This window comes from Protopterus annectens, chromosome 4.part0 (genome assembly GCF_019279795.1).
Source record: "Protopterus annectens isolate FY-2018-M chromosome 4.part0, PAN1.0, whole genome shotgun sequence".
Lineage (NCBI taxonomy): Eukaryota > Metazoa > Chordata > Ceratodontiformes > Protopteridae > Protopterus > Protopterus annectens.
Window position 1 is genome coordinate 189,931,713 of NC_056733.1, and position 22,549 is coordinate 189,954,261.

The 22,549-nt window shown below is 38.8% G+C and overlaps 1 protein-coding gene and 1 pseudogene across 5 annotated transcripts in view; both read left to right on the forward strand.

Moving 5' to 3' along the window:
• The window catches only part of TMC6 (transmembrane channel like 6), a 1,104,128-nt gene that overhangs the window by 579,194 nt on the left and 502,385 nt on the right, over positions 1-22,549 (forward strand). For all 5 annotated transcript variants that reach the window (XM_044068185.1, XM_044068183.1, XM_044068186.1 and 2 more), the window contains exon 5: positions 9,013-9,168. In XM_044068185.1, coding sequence (XP_043924120.1) covers positions 9,013-9,168 — 156 coding nt within the window. The remainder of the gene's footprint in view (positions 1-9,012; positions 9,169-22,549) is intronic.
• LOC122800518 lies at positions 3,000-3,313 on the forward strand (annotated as a pseudogene).

A 22,549-nucleotide genomic window follows, 5' to 3' on the forward strand; every position in this document is an offset into this window, starting at 1 on the left:
TTAGTCAGTACTAACTCCAACAAGGTTTCAATGGTGTTTATATCACTACTAGACATGCCTTTAAGATATAGGAATTCCCTGACCCATTCAATACCTAGTATCTGTGGGATAACTGTATATAGATCTTTTATGTCCACTGTGAGAAAGGTAAAACCATCTTGGTATGCTAAATTATTGATACAATAAAGAAAACTCCATGAATCTTGGCCTATTTGTGATTCGGACTTGATGTAAGGTTTGAGTTTGCAATCAGTAAACTTAGCACATGCATATGTGACTGAGCCTCTCCCATCCACTATGGTTCTAAAAGGGGGGTTGTGGATATTTTTATGCAATTTGGGAGACCCAAATATTGTAGGTAAAATGGGAGCTGGCATAATTAAATACTGAAAGGTGTCTATGTCAGTGCTACCATCAAGGAATAGGTCATTAAGTACATTATTCACCCTCTTATATGCAGTATTAAGCTCGTTCAAACTAACCGTTTCATATACATCAGATGTCACATGAGCTTCCATTCTATCTATGTAATCAAACTGATCCATGAAATCCAAACCCTCACCCTTGTCAGGTTTCATAACTCGAATGTTACAAGAGTTCAGTAAGGCAATGTATTCCCACTCGCTCTTGGAACAGTTAGTTGTTGGAGCAGATCTTGAAACTTCCTTAGCAAGAAACGCTCTAATGTCCATCTCACTTACTTTCTCAAACATAGCTAAGGAAGCTTGCATAGGTGGGTTGAATAGACTAGACACTCTCAATGTGCTTGTAAGTGCTGGGTTGTTACCAAAAAGTGCAGTTAGATTAAGCTTACGCACAAACATTCTCAGGTCCAGAATGATTTTGACCAGATCAGCCCTTCTATCAAGCACAAATGTCAGCCCCTTTGCAAAAACATTAACTATCTCTTCATTAATATTTAGGGTGCTAAAATTGTACATCTTCAAGTCACCCTCACTGTGTGTCAAAATTGCAGGTAAATCATAGTCTACCTCCTTCTCCAGTTTTGACGCTTCCTGCGTGGACCTTGGGACCTGTTGTAATTGCTTTGGTTGTGCTTCTGCTGGTTCCCTCGGTTGTTGTGAAAATCGTGTTGGTTCGTGGAGTTGGACTGCCCATTATTGTTATAGGCTCCCTCAGCATTGCCCTGTTATACACCATTTTTAGCTTGCTGGTTATTTCTAATTCGCTTGTTTAGTTTAATAACATTATTAACACAACCACATTTATAGCACAATTTACATTATACACTTCGTATTTTTTAATGTATTTTCTGGTGCATTGTTAGAATCACAATATATGGTGCAAGTCTTAAAGTATTGGATTTGGGCTCTAACAACGCCTATAAACTTCCAACTTAATTCATTGAAACATAAGCATAGTGGATTAGCGCCAGATATATGACTTTTGGTGTTGGCTCACATCAAAGTTTTTGGATGAAGAATGTTAGGACACAAATAGGTATACAGAGAAGGGGCAAAAACTTTGACTAGGTAATACTGTTGTCATACTGGTCGACTGGTTTTAACCATATATATATTTTTCTGTTTCTATTTATGATAAAGATTTTGCAATGTTCTGCTAATGTAAATAACTCATTTATATTTAACTATGTTACAGTACTAGTAATGTCGTTTTTTATTCCCACTTTGGACTTTTGTGTTGCAAAATGTTTTTTCTTGGAATATCTTTAATTATAAAAAATGGTTTTAATTGTGTAATTGACATATCAGTTTGAAAGTATTTAAACTGCAGCTACATGTTATGGCATTTGTCTGATGAAGTTGGTGGAGTACACCGAAAGCGCTTACTTTATCTACAATAAAAACAGTGTTGTTGTGGTTCTGCTGCTGCCATTTTTCTGTTTTTTTTTAACTGTTTTGGTTTCACAATTTGAGTAATATGAAATGTGTGTTCCTGATTAAGGTGGTGTTTTAGAGTAAATGGCATACGTTTGGGTTTTTTGGCATTAAGCAGCAAGTTAGAATTTTTTTAGCTGTATTTCAATGTCAGTGGAATATTTTTGAGTAATTTCCTGTAATTTTGTTATGGATGGGGAAGAGCAGATAAGGTGCTAAATCATCAGTGAATTGTATGAAAGTGGCAAGTGTTGAAGCAGTATAAAGTTTATGAAAATATTAAATAGAAGGGGGGCAAGTATTGACCCTTGGGGAACACCAACAGAGAATGGTTGAAATGCTGAAAGATTTTGCTGTCATCCAGTTGCCTGCTGATGATTGCATAAATAGCTGTGAAACCAGGAGAGGGAGGGGCAAGACCTAGAGTTGCAAGTTCAGAGAGGAGCTTTTGGTGGAACAGTGTGTCAAATGCTTTGGAAAGGCCAAGGAAAAATGAAAAAAAACAAGGTTGCCCTCATTTTTGAATTGGTTTACTGTGTTGGTGCAGTTAAGGAGGGCAATAGTAGTGATATGGTTGGGCCTGAAACCAGGCTGGGTATTGGAGAGGAGGTTGTGTTTGATTATATGTTTCATAAGCTAAGAGTGAATGCATTTCTAAAGGATTTTTGAGAGAGAGATACGATAGCAATAGGTCTACAGTTTAACTATGGTGAAGTACCTCCTTTGTGACGCGGTATAATAATGGATTATTTTCAGATGGATGGGATGTAATTTTCAGTTATTGACTGGTTGATCAGAATGGAGACAGGGAAGGCTAGTGCTTCTGCACCTGTTTTGAAGACCTCATTAGGAAGGTTATTGGCAACTGAGGTTGTTTCTTTTAATCTGGCTAGTAATTTTTTTATGGTTTATGTTGGCATGGGCTGAAAACTGAGACAAGTGCATTACTTTCGAGAACAAGTGGAAGTTGGAGGGGTAAAGTGAGGTGGACATTGTTTAGTGACAGAACTGAATGGATAAAATGAGTGTTGAACTCGGTGGCAATAGACTCTGTTGTTTGAAGTAGAAGGACAGGATATTGCTTTACAGTGTCTTCTTTTCTAGAGGTAGTTTAAGGCATAGTTCATTACTGTGGTCATCATGACATATTGTTACACTATCCACAGTCAGCTAGAGCATTTGTAGTCCAAGTACATCAGTACAGGTCATGTTGACACCACAAAGTGGGAATGGTTGGTGAACCAGCATCGGGACTTGTACTGCTCCTACATGGGTCACTTCAACTTGCTTTGCTATTTGCCGGGAACGAGAGCAAGGCCCGTGTCTACTTTAATTTGATGGAGAAAATGTTGCAGCCATGCGGACCTCCTTCTGACAAGCCTGAGAGGAGTCATAATCTGAGAAGGTTTACAATGCATCAGTGTGTGTTTGGGGGCAGATGGAAAGACTACTAATATTGCCATTGTATGGTATTAATGTTTGCTGCTAGATTCAGCAGAAGCATCTGAGATGTGTATTTACGTTGGAGTTTGATAGCCCATTAAATGGTGTATCAGAATACTTTCTCTTGAGGGTTATTCATTTTTTTGGCACAGTGACTGCTACAGTGCATTTAGACATCAAATGAGTCGTGTGTGCTTGCCTGACATGTACACATTTATCAGATCGATTTTGGAACATTACAGATTTTAAAGAAAGGATAGCTAAAGCACCACATTTTTCTGGTGTTTGTTTCTTTGTTGCATTAGGTTGGAAATCTATTATTTGGTTCTCTGCGGTTTACAATTGACAAGTATGTTTCTTTCCATGGGCTGCTGTTCTTGGTTCAAAAAACAAGTAGTGTTATTGTTTTTGCATTTAATGTAGTTTGTCTGATTTAAATTGTGCAAGTCTTAGTATCACACAGATTTTTGAACTTCATACATCGGAGCATGTTGAAAGGGTTGACCTTGAATTATTAGAATTGTACACAAGTGTCCCCATTTTTTAACACTCTTCACCCACGGGTAACTAGCTCATGTTTTGAGACCCCGGTCTCTTATATCTTCATTTTTTGTGTCGTGTATCAGAATGCAGCATAAAGTTGGAACATGTGCGTATTGGACAGCTAATGATATTAGATCAGTGATGTATTTGTCTTGCTATTTGTTAATGGAGCTTGGAGCATGCAGCCTTTTGGATGTAAGTGACTTAACTGGAAGTTACCCCCAAACTAAGTCCATTCCAGCTATGACAGATATCTGGCATTCATTAAATGGCATTTTTTTTTTTTTTTTGACAAAAAGGTGTACTATAAACGGTTCAGTTTTTGTAGCTGTTAAGGATCACCTATGATGCAGCCAGGGTGTAATAGTTTATTTACAAAGGACCAAAACAGCTTGGGGTTGTTTTGGTGCTTTCTTGGAGATTACTGTAGCAGAATTTATTGTCAGATTTAAAAAGGATCTTGGTACAGTTTCTGAGATATCTAACATTTTGTTATGTTAACTGTGGATGTGACTTCTCTTTTTATCTGCATTCCTTGGAATGAAGGAATAGAGTTTATTAGGTTGTATTTAGGGAAGTATACTACATACTCTAATTCTGATATAAATTTGTTTTGTTCTTTGCTGGAAGTTCTTTTCAAACATAACTATTTTTTTATTTAATGATAAGTACTTCCAGCAGTTAAACAGTGTCGCTATTGGGTCAGCAGCTGCTCTAGGCTTTGCAAACCTAGTGTTAGGATGGTGGGAGAATGAATTATTACCAAATTATTACTGAAAGTTTTGCTATTTGATTGTGTAATGTTTTTAGAAGATTTGTTTTTTTTTTTATTTTTAGAGGTACTAGAGAAGATTGTATGACTTTTGTACAAAATGTAAGTGTTGCTACAGATTTTTTGTCTTTTACAACAGGAGATGTGGGTTTGGCTGTCAATTTTTTTAGACATCACTTTAGAATGGGATCTAAGTAAGCCATGTTTTCATAGTAAAGTTTATAGGAAGAAAACTTTTCAAATTAATATTTATATTTTAATAGTAACCACCCATATTTTATTAAGAAAAACATACCCGAGGACAGTTTATTCCAGCATCCAGATTAACCACCCGAGATGATATTTTTAAATAGGAAATGTCTTTTATTATTTCTCTTTTCTTAGATCTGGGATACAAAAAAGAATTATTAGTTTCTAGTGCCTTGGAGATTTTAAAGAAAAGGAATACTAATTTTTTACCCTTATTAACATCAAGTTCAGAGGGTGATCAATCTACCAAAACAAATAATAAACACAATATTTTAGTTTGTAACTTAGATGTGTCAGTTGACAGTTATGCTATAAGGAGTATTGTCAACAATAATTGGCACATTATAAGGGGAAATGTTGAACAAGTTAAAGGTTTGGGTGATAATCCATCTTTCAGTTATAAAAGGAACAATTGTTTAAAAAAAATATATATTACAAAATGACAATAATAAGGTTAGTCTCCCTTGTACAGATAGAACTAAAGGGACATACAAATGTTTTTTTTTTCATCCTGTCGATTTATTTATGAAGAGACTTGTTTATTGTTAGCTCATTCAAATTTAACTTTATTTAGCACTAGGTTTGACTGTAATAGTGTAGAGGTTATTTATATTAGCGTGCGCTCCAGTTGTCCAGCGTTTTATGTTGGGATGACCACCAGTGCTTTGCCTAAAAGAATAAAAGAAGATGTTTGGGCTATCAAGATTAGAGATAATGACAATGCCCTTTTTAAGCATAGTTAAATTTGTAAACACACTAAAACGTTCTTGTTTTATGTGCTTGAACAAGTTCCCTTGGATATGAGGAGTGAGGATTATAAAAATGACTTAGAAAAAAGACAAACGTTATGGCAAATTAGGTTAATGGCAGATGAATATCCAGGTTTAAATGGATTTATTAACATAAAATGTTTTTTTAAAAGATCATAGAACAGTAAAAATGGATGAAAACAATTGTTACATGTATTATATTCAATAGGATTTATTATTTTAGTATTTTAATTGCCTATTATTCAGTTAGTCTCTATAATTGAATTGAAAAGTATTTAAGGGGGTGTTTGCATGTTTCTATTGTTTGTTCTGAAGAAGTCCCATTGGATGAAAAGTGGAGAAATAGTTATTACGCTTAACGTTCTGTTATTGATACTAGTTGTTTTTTTGCTCCAGTTCGTGTTTTTTTCTTAGTTATTACTTTTTACCATGTATAGCGGTTTTTGTGGCTTTTGTGGTATTATGTATTTATGGGTGCATGTTTGTGTATGCATGTGCTTATTAAATACCTATATAAATGTAAATATATGGGTGTACTTTATGTGATCAAAATACCACTTACCCAATTTAATAAAAGCAGAGACGAAGCACCAAAAGTCTACTTAAACACTTACATCACTGATGAAAAACTCCAGATAAGTAACCACTTGGCTGCACCACAACGAAACACAAAAACTTAACTACAGTAAACCCACCCATGTGAGGGGCTTTGCCTCCCACATCTCCCATGTGGGGTGCTGCACCCCCCACCCCCTAACTAAATATACCAACTCTGAGATTGTACTACAGTGGGGAAAGGGACAAAGTTCACCATGGTGGCCAAGTAATTATTTGCCTGGAGTTTTATGATGGTGATGCAAGTGTTCATTTAAGTGGACTTTTTTCATCTCAGTGTTTAGAAAGTCGGGTGGTATTTCGATCATGTAAAGTAGATCCGTATATATATATATATATATATATATATATATATATATATATATATATTATAATCTACAAATGTGTGTGTGTGTGGGTGAATGGATTGATAAAAGTGTTGGTAAGCAGGAGTGTGTATAGAAAAATGTGGGATGAGAATGTCTGTGAAGAAAGCTTTAAGTCTGTGGAATGGGCAGCAGCAGGAATTGATATACGATAGAAACTGAGAGTTTTTAATGTTTATGCCTTTAAAGGGTGGGTAATATGTACTAAATTGTAGAAGGAGATAAGAGGAAATAAATGTAAGGGTCCAGGGGTAGCTGGGGAGTGGGGGTGGGAAATAAATGTAAGGGTCCAGGGGTAGCTTGGGGAGTGGGGGGTGGGAAGGGAACAAAGTGGTCAGTGATAAACAATCTGTCTATGCAAGCAATTTTAGCATAAGTAATGGTAAAGAGACCCATTTAAAATCATGTACTACATTTTTAATTATGATTAACAATGCTTAATTATTAGTTGGGACAAACTCACTCCTAGCTCAAATTAGATTAGCTAACAATAGATAAACTGTTAAAGGGGGAAGACTGGGGCAGTCATGTACATTTTGTTAGCCTGAACTGATGCAGTTGCTTTTACAATTAACTGAGAAGAGGATGCAAGCCTTGTTAACAAGTAATTTAACACGGACTGCTATCTCAGAGTTAGCTTGTGTCTTCCATGCCTTTTGCAAGTTGAAAACGGAAAGCAGAATGTTGTACTTGGGGAGTTCAGTGGTAGATGTGCATTGACTTGTGTTTGTAAAAGAAGAGCCCCAACTGTAGCTTGAACTAACCTAAAAGAGAAATGTGGTAAGAAAAAATAGTTAAAATGCTAATTTCTGTAGCAGAGAGTCAAAGACATGGCTATAAACAGTGTGTTAGTGTGCAGCGACTAATAAGACATTGTCCGGGTACAGAAGAAGACATGGAATTAAGCAAGTTCATTGTTTACTTATTTTTGCACACTTTCAGAATATTTCCTTTACCTTAAAAATAGGCATTAGCAAATGCAGTAAAAAAAAATATCATCAAACTGGATAAACTAATGTCCCTGTTAACCAGTACCACAAGGAAGTCATTGCTGTTTGTAAAATATGATGGAGTAATGGTTTTGAGAGTGATAATTCTGAACCATATTGTATGTTGTCTCCTTCCTCTTTGCATCCTTGCTCTACAGTAACATTTATGAACCAGGTTATAATTGAAATGGGTTTTTGTAGACTACTTGTTCCATTCACATCACACCCATGAATTCCACTGTGTGCTTCATATCCCGAAGTCTGTATCATGACCATGAACATTACATCAGGTTTCACATCTGGGCCATATACCTGTATCTAGGAATTTCATGACATATTCCCATTTGGAAAGTCTCATGAATTCCACTACATGTTCCACCTCTGTCCTCACTACACTTCATGTCTATAGATTCCTGCCCTCTATACTGGTGCATTCAGCAGTATCTAGTTATAGCAGTTTCCTTTCTGTTTTATGTAAGATGATCTACAGTTTTACCACTCTTTGGTTCTACCACTGCTTTTAGTTTGTTTCAGGCAGCTGTAAGTTTGTTGTCACAGTGTTCTAAATCTGTAACTTCATTAACAGTAGAACAAAAAAAAAAGTCTTCTTTACAATGCCTTATGTACCAGGCCATGCTTCTAGATTTTTTTCCCTATGAACAGTAGAAAAGAAATAAGGCATTTACTTACTAGTTTTGAAACTAATCCCCTTAGCTATTACTTGACCCCATGCCATTTAAAATACAATGCTCTTTACACTGTCAGTTGCAGTACAGGAGCAGCTGAGCTGTCTCTAAGTAAATTTGTTTATCAGTACAAAAACACTGGCCTGCACCTTGAATATTTTGGAACAGATGGAAACAAATGTAAAAAAATAAAAAATCAAGCATATCAGCAAGGACTTTTGACCCCATGGACATCCAAATGACATGCCAGTTACAGAGCATAGTGTGTGGTTTACAGTGCAGTAGAGGGAACCAGTTACAGGGGATGGTCTTTAAATTGGCTTACAGGGTTAAGGAGCTGTCAAGCAGCTATTTCCTTTGGTCCAGTGGTGCAAGGTTTTATTCCCTGAGCTATCATTGCATAGCTATGTGACTCTGAGCAAGTCAGGTAACCCCTCATCTCTCCTGGGCTAAGCCTGGAAAAGGTCCATGAAGATCAGGGTTTTGCTCTAGAAAACAAATACCATTGAAATAAAATATATAAAAACAAACAAATATAAAAACAAAATAAAATTATTTGCAGTCATAATTTTCTCATACTTTTTTACATACAAGATTGGAAAAACGTGACTCCTAATAAAAGGTAATTCTGCATGTGCAGGGGGACCTACATATTGATGGTTATATTTAAAATACTGTTTTCTCGGAGTTTAACTTTGATCTTGTGTGTTTTTAATCATAGGTCGAAGTAAAGGTGCCATAATTGCACAGTGTTACAATCACACTATGCAGCTGCAGCACAGAAAGAGACGGCGACCTGCATTGTTTGAGAGGCGGCGTTCATCCCGGCCAAGCATTCGACAGTACGACTTGGACAAAGAGATTAAGGAAGAGGATGGTAAGTGCTTATACAAAATGAAATGCTACAATGATCACAGTGACACTTGCAAACACTATGTGTAAATGTGTAGGAGAAGAAACAGAAGCAAAAGTGCAGTCCTAGTTTCAATCAATAGATAGCACAACGTGTAATATTTTCTTTCCAGTTCAGTTCTTCGGTGTGTTACCTTGTCTGTAGAGTTTGTATGGCTGTCTTGTTTCTCCCTGAGTTTTCACTAAGTGCTTCTTTCCTTGGATATCCAAACTACATGCAGGTTGGTTAGTTGATAAAACTCCAGACTGTCCCTAGATTTGTAAAGTTTGAGTGTTCATGTATGCTGTATAACAGCTTAGCATCCCTTTAGGGATTTTCTCCTTCCTTACAACCATTATTTGCCAGCATAGGCTCTGGCTGTCCACAGTGAAAAGAGATGAATGATATTGCAGTCCCAGCCTTTCCCTGTAGGGATTAACTATACATAATGGTATAGGAGCACTGACTGATAATTTGGATCTTGCAGCTTTGGAAGTCCAACCTTTCCCAGCAGATATCATTGTAGCTGCACTGATTATTGGGAAACACATTTTTGTTGTAGTCCCAACCTATCGCAGTATGAGCCACTATAGGTAATGGTGTAGGAACACTGTCTGGAAGAGAATTCACATTTCCTGCAGCCTCTGACTCTTCTTAATAGAGTCACTGTAGATAATCTTGGAGAAATTGTTATTGTGGAAGAAATGAAATGTACTGCAGCCCCAGCTTCTCCCAGTAGGGATCAGTCTAGGCAATGGCTTAGCAGTAATAACTGCTGGTGAGAGGGCTCACAGCTACCACAGTCCTATCCACTTCTGTTATGCGATCTGTGTAGGTAATGTGAGGAAGCACTCACTGTTGGGAATTCACAGCTACTACTCTCCCACTTCTGCCTGCAGGGGTCACTTTAGATTATGAGGCAAGAACATTAACTTTCTCAAAGCAGTATCCTGCCTATTACCCTCCATCCATACTGTAATTCAGTTTGTCAGTCTTACCCCTACCCAACCCTTCAGTACCTACACTTCTGCTAGCAGCTATTTGTACATGGCGAAGTCAAAGGGCTCACTAACATCTAGGTAAACTTGTTTGCTGGTGCTCCCAGTAAGATTCACCTGTAATTAATTAAAAAAAACTAGATTGGATTCAGCTAACTACACCTTCTAGACAGCCCATATTAGTTATTGTCCTGAAGATAGTTCTCTTCCTGGAAAGCAATCAGCTCTGAGGATTTCCTCTGTGACCTTCCCTATCACTGTTAGGCTAACAAGCCTACAGTTCCCAACCACCCTTTAAATGGGGGTGTTGAGTCATTCTGTCTTTCTGTTCTCACTCATTTCAGCACAGGCAGTGATCTGATAATGGTTTCTGTCACAGGATGTGACAGAACTCTAGCCATCTTCCTGGTGCCTTCTGCTCCCTTAGGCAGCTCAATATTCTTCGTGTTTCACTGTTGCAGTCATTGCATTTGGGTTATCTGCTTGCAGGTAGCCCTCAGTCAGCCTGATTAACAAAGTCTTGGGTCCTGCGTCGGTTGCTGTCCCATCTTCCATGACGTCAGGTGGTCCTGCATCGGTTGCTGTCCCATCTTCCATGACGTCAGGTTGTCAGGGGTGTAAAACATGCAGCCGATGCCATTGAATCAGTCTTTCTTGCCGTGCAGTGCCCGAAGCAGAAGCAGTTCGCAAGTGCCAGTCGGCCGACTCCTGAAATTATAGTTTTCGAGTTTCAGAACCGAAGTCTTCAACTAAAGCTAAGTACCCCGTTGGGGAAACTTTTTTCTTGCTCCTTACCGCAGCGCACTATCCATTGTCTGTATATTTTCACCTCTAAATATTTCGGTTCTTATTTTAATTATCCAGAAATGTCGCCTGTTAGCCATCCAACTACAGGGATTCCGAAAAAACACAAAGATAAAGACAGAGACAGGCCGCCGAGGTCCAAAACTGCCGACGATGCTTCTCCTAAGCCAGTCACCAGTTCGCTGGTACTCAGTGAGACGCTTTCACAGCCCCTGATACCCACTACTTCTGATTCGCAGGCCTCTACTGAGACCCATTCAGAGTCCAGTATGCCACGAGATGCTTCAACTATGGAACCCGCGGATGTCTCTACTTTGGATGGGTCCGGAGCCGCTGTGCAGGCACCGGCTTCTGAGGGTGTATTCAGACCTATGGACTTGCATATTAAACTGGCGCCTCCTCCTTCACTTAGGCCTAAATCTCGAACCATGCCTAAAAAAACCGACACCCGGACCACATGCTCAGGCCTCTATGCCTAAAAAACAAATGATAAGAATGGCTGAAGATTTAATAACTCTAATAAAAGGTAGCCACCCCCCCCCCTTTCTAAGAGGCCTAGGACTGAAGTTGTTTATGAATCTTCTGACCAGGATTCTTTTTTTTTTTTTTCTGATTCTTCTGATGATCTGGATTTGCCCTTAACTACTTATGAGGATTCTGATGACTTCATTCCCTCTGCTTCCCCTCCAGAGGATTTTTCTTTTGGGGAAAACCTGCATACTCAAGGGAGCATTTCCACTGGAAAAGCCAGGATCTTTCTGATTCAAAAAAGAGGCTTAGGGATTTCTTACTCCTACCTCAGCATAGACCTTTAGCTATTCCTCCTGTACTAGACATTGTTGATGCTTTTTCTGAATCTAGTTTGGCCCCTGATTCCTTGCCTCCTGCTCTCAGAAAACCTGACAGATACTACAGGGTCCCTGAGTCACACAAATTCCTTTTTAAAAATCCTATTGCGGATCCAGAGACTATTTCACAGGGGCCCAAGGGCATTAAGGCTTCTACTGCTAAAAATCCTACCCCTTCTGATAGAGACTTCAGGGTGCTGGATAGATGGGGTACGAAGGTTTACACTTCTGCAACCTTGGCCATTAGGGCTTTAAACTGCCAGTTTCATATGTTAAAGTATCAGCAACATGTTATTGGATTGCTTAAACAAAAAATTATGTTGATTCCTGACTGTGTGGAAAATAAAGAATTACAGAATTTAATGCATTCTGCTGAACAAGTTGGAAAACATACTTTGCAATGTGGTTTTGATTCATTAGAGGCCTTTTGCAGGGCTGCTGTTACTGGGTCTGTGCTCAGAAGGCATGCTTGGCTAAAGGAGCAATATTTGCCTGATCATGTTAAAGCTAAATTGTTGGATGCTCCCTTAAATCAGGACCGCTTGTTTGGCAACAAGGCTGAGGAAGTTCTTAAAAAGATGGAAGATAAAGCTAAATCTATGCAAACTGTTAAAGATTTCTTACAAGTTCAGCCTCCTAGATTTAGTAGGCACTGGCCCTCTAAGAATTGGTCCTTTCCAGCCCCTTCTAGGTCTTCTCAAGCCAAACCCAGACACAGCAAAAGCCCAAGGTTTCAGTCCCAGGGGACACACAGGACTAAGCAGTAGGGGGCCTCTACTTCCAAATCTGGGAGTAATAAGACTCCCTCCCTATGCTAAACTGTCTCAATGACTTTCGTTTAAAATTTCCAAGCACTTATCAACTGACTGCCCCTTTGCGGGGAAAGATTGCTCTTCATGCAAAGAATTGGGAACTCATTACCCAGGACAAATGGGTTTTAAATATAATGTCCCAGGGATACAGATTTCACTTCCACACGTTGCCAACACCAAGCGGGTGGCCGGACCTACCCCCAACTCAGTGGGCAGAGGCCCAAAAACAAGTACTTTCTCTCTTAAGCATGGGGACTATTCAAATGGTACCGGAAGAGGAAAAGGGACAAGGTTTCTACTCTAGACTTTTCCTGGTACCCAGAAAAGACAATTCATGGCGTCCTATCCTGGACCTGTCTACTCTAAACACTTTTTTGGAAATTCTAAAATTCAAGATACTGACTCTTCACCAATTACTTCCTATGATAGGCAAAGATACCTGGTTGGCAACACTAGTTTTAAAAGAAGCATACCTGCAAATCCCAATCAGGGAATCTTGCAAAAGATACCTATGCTTTAAAGCAGGCTACACGCACTATCACTTCTCTGCACTGCCCTTTGGCTTATCTACTGGGCCCAGGGGTATTCACAAAGTGCCTAGCTCCAGTTATTGCATTTTGCTGGCAAAGAATTACTCAAATATACCCATACCTGGACGATTGTCTAGTTTAAGCAGAAAGCCAGGACATACTTGTGAATCATCTGGCCTTTGTACAAAGGGTTCTAACTTGTCTGGGGTACACCATAAATGAAAATAAATCACACCTGGTACCCTGTCAACAAATTATATTCCTGGGAGCAAGCTTGAATACAACTTCCCAGATGGCTTACCTCACACCAGAGAAACATTCATTTGACAACCTACTTCAAACAAGTGGCCACAAAAACCCTGCTATCTGCAAGACAAATACTGCAAGCCTTGGAGTTCATGGCCTCCTGCATTCTTCTAATTCCATATGCAAGACTGCATATGAGGAAACTACAGTGGTATCTAAAAAGCCTATGGTGTCAATATTCTCCGGATCTGGAAGCAATGATTCCTATCATACCTTGCCTACGCCTAGAATTCCTTTGGTGGGCAGAGGCCTGCCACCAAAACAAGGGATTACCTTTCACACCACCCCCTGCCACCCAATCCCTAACAACAGATGCATTAGACTATGCATGGGGGGGCTCAACTGGCAGGGAAGTGCATTCAGGGCAAATGGAACCCAAGTCAAATGCACCTGCATATCAATCAAAAAGAAATGTTAGCTGTACAGAATGCTCTGACAGCCTTCAAGGACCACATTCATCCAGGACAACTTATGGTAAAGATGGGCAACACCACTGTTATGTGGTACATAAACAAGCAGAGGGGTACACATTCTTACCCCCTCTGCAGACTAGCCATGGCATTGTGGAACTCAACCTTGAGCCACCAAGTGCACCTACAAGCTCAATTCCTGCCAGGAAAATTAAATACTCTGGCAGACGAACTAAGCAGAAACCTCATGGACCCACACAAGTGGAAACTGGAACCAAGGATTTTCAACATGTTGACAAGCAAATGGGGGAGCCCAGATATAGACTTGTTTGCCTCTCCCCAGAACTACCAATTGGACAAACTTTGCGCAAGGACTCCCCACAAGCAAGCCTAGAAAGTGGATGCTCTGTCCTTCAGCTGGAAAAAACTATCAGTCTATGCCTTCCCCCCTCTGTCTCTGCTTTCCAAAGTACTGCTAAAAATCAAACAGGACAAGATGATTTTGATTGCTCCAGACTGGCTACGCCAACACTGGTACCCCCTCCTGCACAGTGTGTCACGGTTATCCCCATGGCACCTGCCTCAGACTCCTTCCCTGTTGTCTCAGCAGGAGAACCAGATTCTGCACCCTCAGCTTCTAACACTGAACCTTGCAGCCTGGCTAATTACATAATCTCTCCTCTACCATCCCTCAGTAAACATGTGCTGGATATCATTTTAGAGGCAAGGAGGCCTAGTACTAGAAAATTGTATGCTGAAAGATAGAAAAGATTCTGTAACTGGAACCAATCTCAAGGGATGAGCACAGCAGCGCCCAATTTACCTCATATTTTACAATACTTAACTGAGATGCTTCACAAGGGCCTGTTTTTTTCCTCAATTAAAATCCATGCCTCAGCCATTTCAGCTCATTATAACACAGAACCTCCCCTCTTCTCTCATCCACTGCTCAAGCAGTTCCTCAGAGGGGCCAAAAATTTGAGACCACCCAGGAGAGCTCCAACCCCAGCCAGGGACCTTAACTTTGTTTTGGAGAAACTCACTCTACCTCCTTTCTAGCCAGCTGCTACTGCAGATTTAAAATTTTTTTCTTGGAAAACAGCTTTCCTTTTAGCAATCACTTCAGCTAGAAAGGTATCTGAATTACAGGCCCTTATGGCAGTGGAGCCTTTCATCATCTTTCATGCGGACAGGGTGTCCCTCAGAACCAATCCATCCTTCATGCCCAAGGTGGTATCCAGTCTGGCTCTTAATCAGTCTATTCATTTGACAGCCTTCTTTCCCAATCCACAGAACAAAGGGGAATGGATACTGCATTCCTTAGATGTGCACAGGCAACTTAGATTCTACTTGGACAGGACTAAACCTCAAAGAAAATCTGAACAACTGCTGGTGGCATTTGCTGCAGGGGCAGAGGGGAAGGCTATTTCAAAGCAAACCATTTCTAAATGGATAAGCCATTGCATTCATTTCTGTTATAACCACCATGGAAAACCTATCCACCAGGGGATCAGATCTCACTCCACCAGGGTTGCGTCTACCTCTACAGCCTTTTTCAGAGGCGTCCCTACCAGGGACATCCTAGAAGCTGCTACCTGGAAGTTCTGTGCATACTTTCACCAAGCATTATCATTTGCCAATTTTCTCTAAATCCAGAGGTGGCTTTGCCACTGCAGTCTTGCAGGGCCTTATAGCTGGTCCTAATGCTATCTAAATTCCTCCTCCCAACCATAGGTTTGGGAATCTACCCAAATATAATGACTGCAACAGTGAAACATGAAGTGCATAGTACAGTTGTGTCCATTTACCATAAATGTAGATTTTCGAGTGTATTCACTGTTGCAGTCCTGGTTACCCTCCCTCCAACCCCCTAACTTCTTTTGGTTATACCTCTACTTTGCTTTATTATGTTTAAATCATTGTACTTTTATATTTAATTGCTCCCCATTAGGGGGACACCTGACATCTGGGGCAAGAAAATCTGATGTAATGGCGTCGGCTGCATGTTTTATACCCCTGACGACCTGACGTCATGGAAGAAGGGACAGCAACTGACGCAGGACCCAAGGCTTTGTTAATCAGGCCGACTGAGGGCTGCCTGCAAGCAGATAACCCAAATGTAATGACTGCAACAGTGAATACACTCGAACATCTACATTTATGGTAAGTGTACACAGCTGTACTTTCCCTCTCCCCATCATCCCTCTGTATCATGGTTTCTGTTCACTACTCTCCATACTGTGTTCTAGCTCTCGTTGAGCATAGCACTCTTCACCTTGCTTTCCTTTATGAACACCAAGTGGAAATATTTATTCAGTATCTCTGCTTCCTCTTTCTAATCCATAGTCAGCTTTACCAAGATCTACTCCTTCCTTCCTTCTGCTATATGCACTAAATTATTGTTTGCCTTCTTGATCACTTCTGCCACCTCCCTTTTTATTTGCACCTTTGCTGTCCTTCTCCTTTCCTTGTTCTTTATCTCTGTTCCCCCCTCCATCCCTTCTACTCCAGTATGTCAACCCACCAATCCTTTCTACTTATGTATACCTTCCCTACCTTCCTTTACTCATGTATGCCCCATCTTTTCTACTAACCACTAACTCCATGACGCTTATTAAAAATACATAAAATCAATAAAAAACAAAATATTCTAACCTTTAAATGAAACAGTGTTAGAAAACCTGAGTAGGATATTACAGTAGTTCATCTGACACTAGACCACAGCATGAATGGCAGTAGATAGGTTCTCTTGAGAAATTAAGGTGATTCGCTGATGATTTATAACTTACCTTTACACCACAGCATGTGGTGTATAAACAGCCGAACAGCATTTCTGCCCATCACCAAATATTTTCAGCATCTTATTCTTTAGAAAAAAAGTTTCAAGATAATATTTTACTTACACTGATGCCACTGAGTAAAAAAACTGTCAACTCTAACCTTTGTGACATCAGTGTAAGGAAAATCTGTATTGCGTTCATATTTTTTAATGGGTGCACCATCACGCATGAGCGAAGGTTCCCCATTAAAGTCTCTGGATGCACTGTACACTAACCTAAGGTTAGTCAAGATACTGTCTACTAATTTGTTTGGGCCATGATTTTGCAAAACGTTTATTAAAAAGGCCCAAAAATGTAAGGATGCACATACAAGAAAACACGAGACAGCACTTGGCTCATCAGATGCTACAATGTATATACAAACATCGGCAAATCACTTTACTTGATCCTGAAAACGTTCCTCAGGTGGAAGCAAGATTGCTTTAGAACAGCTAACACCTGGGTCCTAAATATCAACCAACACTTCCTCAGTGTGCTGGTTACTGGTAAAGGCAACGCTACTGAGAATTCTGCCTCTGACGCCCAGACCTGATATCTCTCTGCTACCTCCCTGGTCCTGCTTGCTACCTCCTCATCTGTTTTATGACATGTTTTGCACTGAATCTTAGGCATTTTAGATCTTGTCACAAATGTAGAAATTACCTATCACAGATGATTGGGGCAGTGCGTGCGCGTGTGTATGCGTGTGCCTGCAAGCATGTGTGTGTGTGTCAATGCATACCTGTGTTGTATATGTATTTGTATTAGTAAGGGTATCTTGTATAAAACTTACAAACCCTCATTTTCAAATGAAGACTTCTATTCTGAAGTTTACTGGGCAAACTGATATACTAATATTCCGATGTTCATTATATTGATCACTGCTGCAGTAGCCTTAGCTGTATAAGGAGGTTATGTCCTGCATAAGGTATAACAGATGGCTAGCTTCCAAAGCTTCAGAGCACACCTTCTACATGCCCAAACCATTAGTTTGAGCTGAGCTAACTAAAAAGACAGGTTTGGACACCAAACTCTTCAGAGCTTTCGTGAGACTGAACTGTACACTCCTCTGAGTCATTCAAGGATTGACTGTTGGCTTGTGCTGTTCCTTTGCTTCGAAGATAATTTTCCTTTTGGAAAAAACTTCCATTTTAAAAATTATTTGTTGACTAACACTTTCCAGTTCAGGAACGTTATTTTAAAGCAGGGAATATCTCAAGATTTTTCAGCCCTCCTTTTCTATATTTTTTAAGGGATTTCTCTAATCCTTCATCCAATTTTAGCAAATAAGTAAAATAAATTGACTCAACAAAATGCAAGCAAACAAACATTTAAGAAATGCTAAGGGATTCTAAAAAGAAGTCTGGAACCTCCCAATGCCAAAGACACTGCAACAAGTCAGAATGACTTTTCAAGGGACCTCGTCTCCCACATCCCACCCTGGCAGCCCCATTTTTCTTCTAGAAACTCTGAATCTCCACTTTTCTCTTTGACATCAGATAGTTTCAGACAAATGGGTTCTGAAGATCATTCATCAATATTAAGGATGGCAGTGGGAGGAAATTCTTCCTTTGCAGGTGTAATCCCTCATCCACCAGACCAGATTCTATTATTTCCACCTGTCCTTCATCATATGCTGTCCCAGGGTGTGATGGAACCAGTTCCTCTTCCCATGTGAGGAAAGGTTTTTATTCAAGGATGTTTTTAGTGCCAAAGAAACAGTTCTGGATTTTTCATTTCTAAACTGGTTTGTGATAGTGTCCAAATTCAAAATTATGTCATTTCCCAACTTACAACCAGAAAGTAATCTTGATAAAAAAAATATATTCTAGGTTTGGAAACAGAACTACAGATCGGCTTTAATAAAGAAACAGAAGACCGATTTATTAATCTTCAGAAGGAACTTTACCTACTCAGTCTCAATCAGTTGTCATCCCAGGAAGTTAAAAACCTTGCTAATTATGGAGAAGATGCACAATTCCCATCCGGGTTCCTCATCAGACTAATTAAAAAAAAAAAAAAAAAAATCAATGCCTATCATTCCTGAGATAAATTACCTAGACAAGAGATTTTGCTCTAATGAAGAAATTTTTAACCAGTTTATAAATTTATACACAAATCTATGGAGAGCAAACTTGCTGTGCTTCAGAACAAGTTAAAACTTATTTTCTTCAGAATTTAACCTTTCCAAAATTTGATCATAATCAACAAAACTCTCTCGGCTCCCATCTCACAACAGGAGATAATCAGGGTAATAAATAAACTAAAACCCAATAAGGCGCCGGGATCTGATGGTTTTACTGCATAATTTTATAAAACCTTTTGCCCAAAAATCTCCAGAATTTTGCTTTCTCTTTTTAATTATATAGTTAATAATAACATTACATATGTCCACTTCAGTTCCTCGAAAACCGTATTTATTCTTAAGGATAATGCCAACCTTAAGGATCCTAAGAACTACAGACCCATCTCTTTAATCAACCTAGATATCAAAATACTTACAACAATAATGGCTGATAGACTGAAACCTATAATAACGTATATTATAACCCCAGTACAATCCGGGTTTATTCTGTTATAGGCAAACCTGTGATAATACTCTCACTTTGAAAACTATAATGCTTTTCTCTCAGCAAAAGAAATACCCCATTTTTGCACTAGTTGTAGATGCATATAAAGCTTTTGATAGGGTCAATGTAAATTTTTGCTATCGATCTTACCTTATTTTGCTTTTCCCCCCAACCTTTATCCAATTTATTAAAGCTCTTTATAACAAGGGCTATACCATCCTGTACATAAACAAAAATACATCTAATAGAATTATCATTAAGAATGGAACTAGGCAAGGTTGCCTACTATCCTCGTATCTCTTCAATCTTTATATGGAACTCTTATTTTTACTTAACAAACAAGCTACCTGTCACAATCCCCCAATAATTATGAACACCAGAATCACTCTAACGGCATTTGTGGATGATTTAAATTTATACTTTACTCTACCAAGCTCTGATAAAACTACTGAAGGCTATTGAAACCTTTTCAAGCTTGTCTAACTATAAACCAAATCTAGACAAAGCAGCAATATTCCCCTTAGGCTCACCTAAATTACTAGCAGTATACCCTTGCCCAACAACAATAGAAATAAAACAATCCATAAAATATCTAGGGATTTCATTTTGCCACAGTACAATAAACTTCTATCTCAAAACAACATTACTAAATTGTGGAAGAATATAGTACAAGATTTCAGTAGATGGAACAACCTTGAACTCCCTTTTTTATCAAAGGTCGCAATTGTTAAGTTGAACTTCTATCTAGATTTCTATATGTATTTATGGCTTCCCAGGTAATTATCTTTAATAAGCTACATGCATACCTGGCGAAATTTATATGGTCCCCTAAATCTGTTAGAATTTCTTACTATAAACTAATATGGCTGAGAGTGAATGGTGGGTTTAATTTACCAGACTTCAAATGATATTTTGACATCATCAACAGTAGTCGATTAATAAAAATTGCTGAACTTGACCTGAATGGGCACACATGGGTACCTTTCTGGCTAGAACTGTATCATAAATATATTAAATCACTCATCTTCAACCCTAAAGCCTTCCGCTTTCTTGATTAAAGGAGCCTATCATCCTATAAATTAATTATCCCAATACAATTCTTTATAATAAACCTACAAAAACGTTTTGCATAACTAAATCCATCTACGGCTTTAGCAACTCTGCAACCTATGCATCTGAATCCAAATCTAAAACTTAATAACACTATGATAAACCTAAACAACTTCCTGCTGATAAAAGATAAACGAATCTATGATTTCTTTCCCTTTCATAATTCTACCATTATGTAAATAAGAGAGAAACTAAAGTTACCGAAGAGCTATACTGTTATTGTAAGACAGATTAAAGATTTATGCTCGGGATTTTTAGCCAATAATAATCTAGTAGATAAGAACATAGAGATTTGCAAATCCCTTTGGAAATTAATGCCATTAAGGAAAAAAATGATATCTAGTACATACAACCTAATCAGTGTAATTAAATATCAGAATGATATTGTATTTTCAAAATACTGGCTTAAAACAAACCTTTCAATCTCCAAGTGTCAAATAAGACAATCTATAAAGTTAATCTCTAAATCAATCCCTTTCAAAAAACTTGCCTTTACATAACTCATGATTATAAACCATGCTTATCTCACCCCCGCAGTACTACATATATTCAACCCCTCGATCTCACCCTTTTGTCCTTATTGTGAATCTCAGAGAGCCGATCTACATATATTCTGGAGCTGTAAGTGTGTGTACAAACTTTGGAACTCTCTTAAGTCTCAACTTCAAAAGATGGGTTTTGAAAAAACAACCCTGTCTTGGGAATTTACCATGCTTCATATTCCTCACCCTGCCCTGAATACAGTACAAACCTGCATTTGATAACCCTATTTACACCACTTAAACTTGTTATATTGCATCAGACTGGGTAGACAGAGCATCAACTACATGGTGGGTGGGGGGGGGTTCAAACAAATGGCAATCAAGCATTTAACAGCTCATAAACTAGTGGTGTCTAACCATAAAACTCATTCTCATCTCACTGAATATTGGGATTCACTTTTCAACCTCATTTTGTAATAAATCAACAGCAGCAAAAAGGTAATCCACTGTGGAAAGGTCTGTGAGATAACAAAGAACAAAATTCCAAAAAGTATATTCCACAGAACCAACCATGACAGCAGCAAGTAATGATAAAGCAGCTTTAGTTAAAACTAAAATAAAAAGGTGAGTGCTTTCATGCCCAACTGAGAACTTCTTCAGACCAACAAAAATGATTAAAAACAGCTGTCTTAAATACCCATTACTTCAAATAATCTCAATAACATGATAAATTATTCTTGATACTATTTAAATAAATCATGAGCCCTAAGAACAGGCTTTAAAGGTACATAGCCATTTAACCCTGGATGTGCATCTGCTTGAAACCTGATTATCCATTTAGTCTCACACTGTTCTGTAAAGTCAAAAACTTAAATAATAAAACTTAAATAGTATCAAGAATAATTGATCATGGGCGGCCGCGGTGGTGCAGTGGTTAGCGTTGCCGCCTCACAGCAAGATGCTCTCCAGTTTAATCCTCGGCTGGGGTGCCTTCTGTGCGGAGTCTGCATGTCCTCCCAGTGGTCGCATGGGTTTCCTCTGGGTGCTCCGGTTTCCTCCCACATCCCAAAGACATGCTGTAAGTGGATTGGACACTCTAAATTGGCCCTAGGTATAAGTACGTGCATGTGTGTGCCTTCTGTGGAAGGTTTGGCACTGGGCTGGCAACTCAACACCATAAAAACTCCACTGTGATACTTTTGTAAATAGTTGTAGCATAATTTGCTTATGGTTAGTGTGTTATTACCTACTCGGACAGCATACTGCTAATGTCAATCCTTCTGTGTTGTAAATGTGTTCTATTGTACAAAATTAATAAAGATTATGGGAAAAAATGATGTCACTTCCCAACTTGTTTACATTTTCTTCCTCATTCAATTTTCCTGGTAACATTAGATTTAAAGAGCTTATCACATTCCTATTCAGCCAGACTTCAGGCGTTTCTTAAGGTTTTGTGTGTCTGGATCACATTATCAGTTCTCTTTCTTACCCTATGGACTATCCACTGTACCAAGACTGTTCACAAAGTATCTAGCTCCAGTTATAACCCATTGCAGGCTACTGGGTACCTGCAATTTTCCATATGTAAATGACTTGCTTATCTTTGCAGTTTTTTCCAAAGTGTCAGGATTCTCTCAGTTGGTTGAGAGTTCTTTTACAAAAGCTGGTATTCCAAGA